General features: G+C 39.4%; 1 protein-coding gene across 1 annotated transcript; it reads right to left on the bottom strand.

Annotated features, from left to right (window-relative positions):
- Window positions 1–1,185: 1,185 nt before the first annotated feature.
- LOC129806036 (uncharacterized) lies at window positions 1,186–3,174 on the bottom strand. The gene is made up of 3 exons (XM_055854346.1): window positions 3,001–3,174; window positions 2,688–2,933; window positions 1,186–2,623 (listed from the first exon to the last, which is right to left on the bottom strand). Exons 1-3 carry the CDS (start codon window positions 3,023–3,025, stop codon window positions 1,239–1,241), a joined length of 1,656 nt encoding a protein of 551 aa, XP_055710321.1. The 5' UTR covers window positions 3,026–3,174; the 3' UTR covers window positions 1,186–1,238.
- Between the last annotated feature and the right edge of the window lie 310 nt (window positions 3,175–3,484).

Raw genomic sequence — 3,484 nt, 5'->3', positions numbered from 1 at the left:
AAGTTTCAATTTTACTAGACAAAAAATTTCCGTATTTGATGTCTCTAAACCTTCGTATAATATAAAAAATAATCAAGCCCTAGTAAAACTTTGCTTTTTTCTACTCCAGGAAGACTTTACCAGAGCCTTATCAGGTTAGCAACCGTTACAAGTTTCTACGACGAAAGTATTGGTATTTAAAGTATGTATTCACTAGACTTTTATCAGATTTTTACAAGAATTTTACTGTGTTTAAATTAGATACTTTATGATTTTTAAACAAAATTAATTCTTGTTCGAGAATAAATAATAATCATGTATTATAATAATATTTAATTTAACAGGATTTTGATTATTTTTTATCAATAATTTTTTATTATATTTTTTTTCTTGGCTTGAATATTTTTTCTTTATTTTTCAAAGTTTTTTAGTTCACTTTTATTAGGTCTGAGGAAGCTCAAGAATTGGAAGTTCGGTTTAAAGTTTAATGAATAGGTCAGTAAACTGATGTTGATATGATTGGTAAAGGTTTTGATCTTACTAGACGTAAATAAAGTATAATTTTATTTTTTTCCACTTGTGGCACGGTTAGAGGCCAAACGGTAAGAGGTATCGGATTCCGGTCTTCGACCACCCCGCCCCCCTCCATAAGTCATAAAGGCTGTATACCGTATGATAACTTTGCCGTATGTTCAGTAGTTTTCTTTTGATTTGTTTTTTTGTTGATATTAATGCATTATTGTTGCAATAGATGACCCGCCTTACTTAAGGTTAATGTAGAATATTGTTACGAATATGGGTAGAGGAGCCCCCAACCCTTGTAACAAATGATTCCTGACGGATCGACTTTCCTTACTAAGTCCCAAAGATGACTTCAGGAATAGGTCTTCCAAACTGCCACGGTTCCACTTCCACGTAGAGCATTCTCTCTCTCTTGCGGACGGCAGTCTTTGAGGCATTTTCGGTGTCCTCAGAGTTTAAGGGGAGGTCATCCGGTTACATTCCCTTATGGAAGAGGTTCTGCACCTCGAATTCCAATGAGCCTCAATGTGACTCGCCTGGCCAAATGGAACAAAGGGGATGCGCGTGTCTAGTAAGGGTTGACACGGTTGTTGCAACCTATTGGAACCGTTTTTGACCTTCTCAATATGCCTGCAAGTTAGTACTTGTCGTTTTTCCAGAAACAAGGGACACACTAGATAAAACTTTTAATAATAGAACAGCCATTTAATTAAACATTTGCATCATTAATTGACAAGTCACAAATTGGGCTTATTCACTCTTGGAACAATCTGTCTGGACTTTACGCTGCCGTAGTCGAAGGTAGGATTGTCCAGTCCATTAGCACTTTGACTGTTAGCCGTGTGCAGGGGTGCGTTGGGCGGATGCTGAGGATACCATGGATGATGGAACATTGACGAATCCCGTCCTTCGGACATGCGTTTAGGAGGACCTTCGCCTAAAGATTGAGCCCTCATAAAGGCTGGTCGATCATCTGTTGGAGCATTGGGTTCCAGGCTTGGATTAGGCTGAGTGTTCACTGGCGATGGTGACCTGACTGCAAGAATCTCATGGTTTTTAGCCTTCCATCTATCTTCGTCGTACAAAATTGCGTACTGTATATCGAGCAAGGATAGGTTGAGTGTTTTCGGATAGAGTACGGCGATGACAATGAGTAGAATCATGGATACACCAATAAATGATCCAGTATATGACCAAAGGAGAGTTTTTGCATTTAACAGTTCATCTCCATATGTCCAATGACCGAATTTTGTGAGAGCTATCAGGAAGTACTGGATGAAGTATCCTCCTGCTAGTGAGACTTCAGTGAACTGAAGATTTGTTACATCGAGAATGCCAATATCCAGAGTGAAGTATCCAAAACCCAGGAAGAAGAAGGAAAGCCAAAAGAAGACAGCAGACTGATCGTAGTTTTCTACGGAGAATAGACTTGATGCAGTAAGGAGGCAGATACTGAATCCCAAAGTGAAGACAATGTAGAGATGTTTGGCGTTTACTGTTAGAGAGATCACACATCCAAAGATGACTCCTCCGAGAAGAAAGTACAGATAGACGAATTCTAGGCCATTTCCGATGTAGGCCGTTGTTAGAATGGCGAATGTCGATAAGACCCAGAGGAAGACCATGGCATTCTTGATCTTTCCCAAAACAAAGCCCAACGTTAGGACATTCTGTTGAGGTGTTCGTCTCTTCTTTGGAGGTGTAAATACAATTGGTTCCACATTCAATTTCGTAGCCCAGTAGTTCGAGTCCGCTGGTCCGTTTGGAGTTTGTGGATCTAGGGCACTATGGAAGCCATCCTTCTTCTCATTGGCCAGATGTAGTTCACTATCGAGGCACCTCTTGTAGTCATAGACTCCTAATCCGTGAAGAAGTTCATTGATCAAGAAGAGTGCAACGGCTGAAACTGCACTGTAGAGAATGAAGTTTCCAACGGTGTAGATTAATTCGTCGTAGATGAAGATACCATGAACGGTAGTTGTGTAGCCTACGATGTAGACAAAGTGACATAGGGAAATCCTGAAAGCCCTTCGAGATGATGCACGGAAGTGGATGTAGCAGAGTCCAGCAATGTATATCGCACCATGACCTATAGCGCCGAGATATAGTGCGACAGTTGGATCTGGAAGAGGGGAAATTCAATAGCTTGTTGGCTTTTATCAAACCACTCAATATAAAAAACATACTCTGATCACTGATAACACAGAAAACACCACAAACGACAAGTAAAGTAGCTCCACAGGCCAGCAGATAGAAGTGCAGGAAGACAATCTTCTTTTTGATCACTCGGGCAGCATAGAGGACCATTGCGACCAAACATGCACTGATAATTCCAACAAATTCAGGCCATAGGATCACAGTGTCGTAAATTTCGCCCAGCGTAAAGGTGTTTAGTGCCATCCAAGCTCCACAGGTGTAGAACATGAGGCTCACTGAAAGCACAGAATTCATAAGAAAAAAATTTATTGTTGCACTTCTCTTGCTACCAGGCCATCTTACCAAACAATTCCGGAATGATATTCATATTGGTCTTAGTTATTGCTACACAAATTCACCTTAAAACACTTCTGTCCGTTCAATAAGAAGGTGCAGCATCGTGAAACACCGATGAAATGAATTTAACGCCTAAAGTGTGGATTCAATTCCAATTCGATTTATCTAATCGAAAACACTGAAGTACGCCTGATAAGGTATAGGGTGATTCAGGGAAGTAATTTCTAAATATGTGGATTAATCATTTAATGATATTGAGCCTTTGTTATCTAACTAATGACTAAAAGGAATTTTGAAAATTCCTATTCAGTTAAAATTTCCGTGATAATCTCCATAATTAAAGCTAAAATGAAATTCCTATTGATTTATTGGATGAATTGTGGTGAATTTCATAAACTCTGTACCCAATATGCAATTGCCGTAGGGAGAGGTGGGGCTACATTGTTATACGATTTTTTCGCATATTTCTAATGGAAACTGGATTTTAACA

The sequence above is a fragment of the Phlebotomus papatasi genome, chromosome 3, assembly GCF_024763615.1.
Source record: "Phlebotomus papatasi isolate M1 chromosome 3, Ppap_2.1, whole genome shotgun sequence".
In the NCBI taxonomy this organism is placed as follows: Eukaryota; Metazoa; Arthropoda; class Insecta; order Diptera; family Psychodidae; genus Phlebotomus; species Phlebotomus papatasi.
The sequence above is the reverse complement of the archived record's forward strand: the minus strand, read 5'-3'. Positions and strand labels throughout refer to the sequence as shown.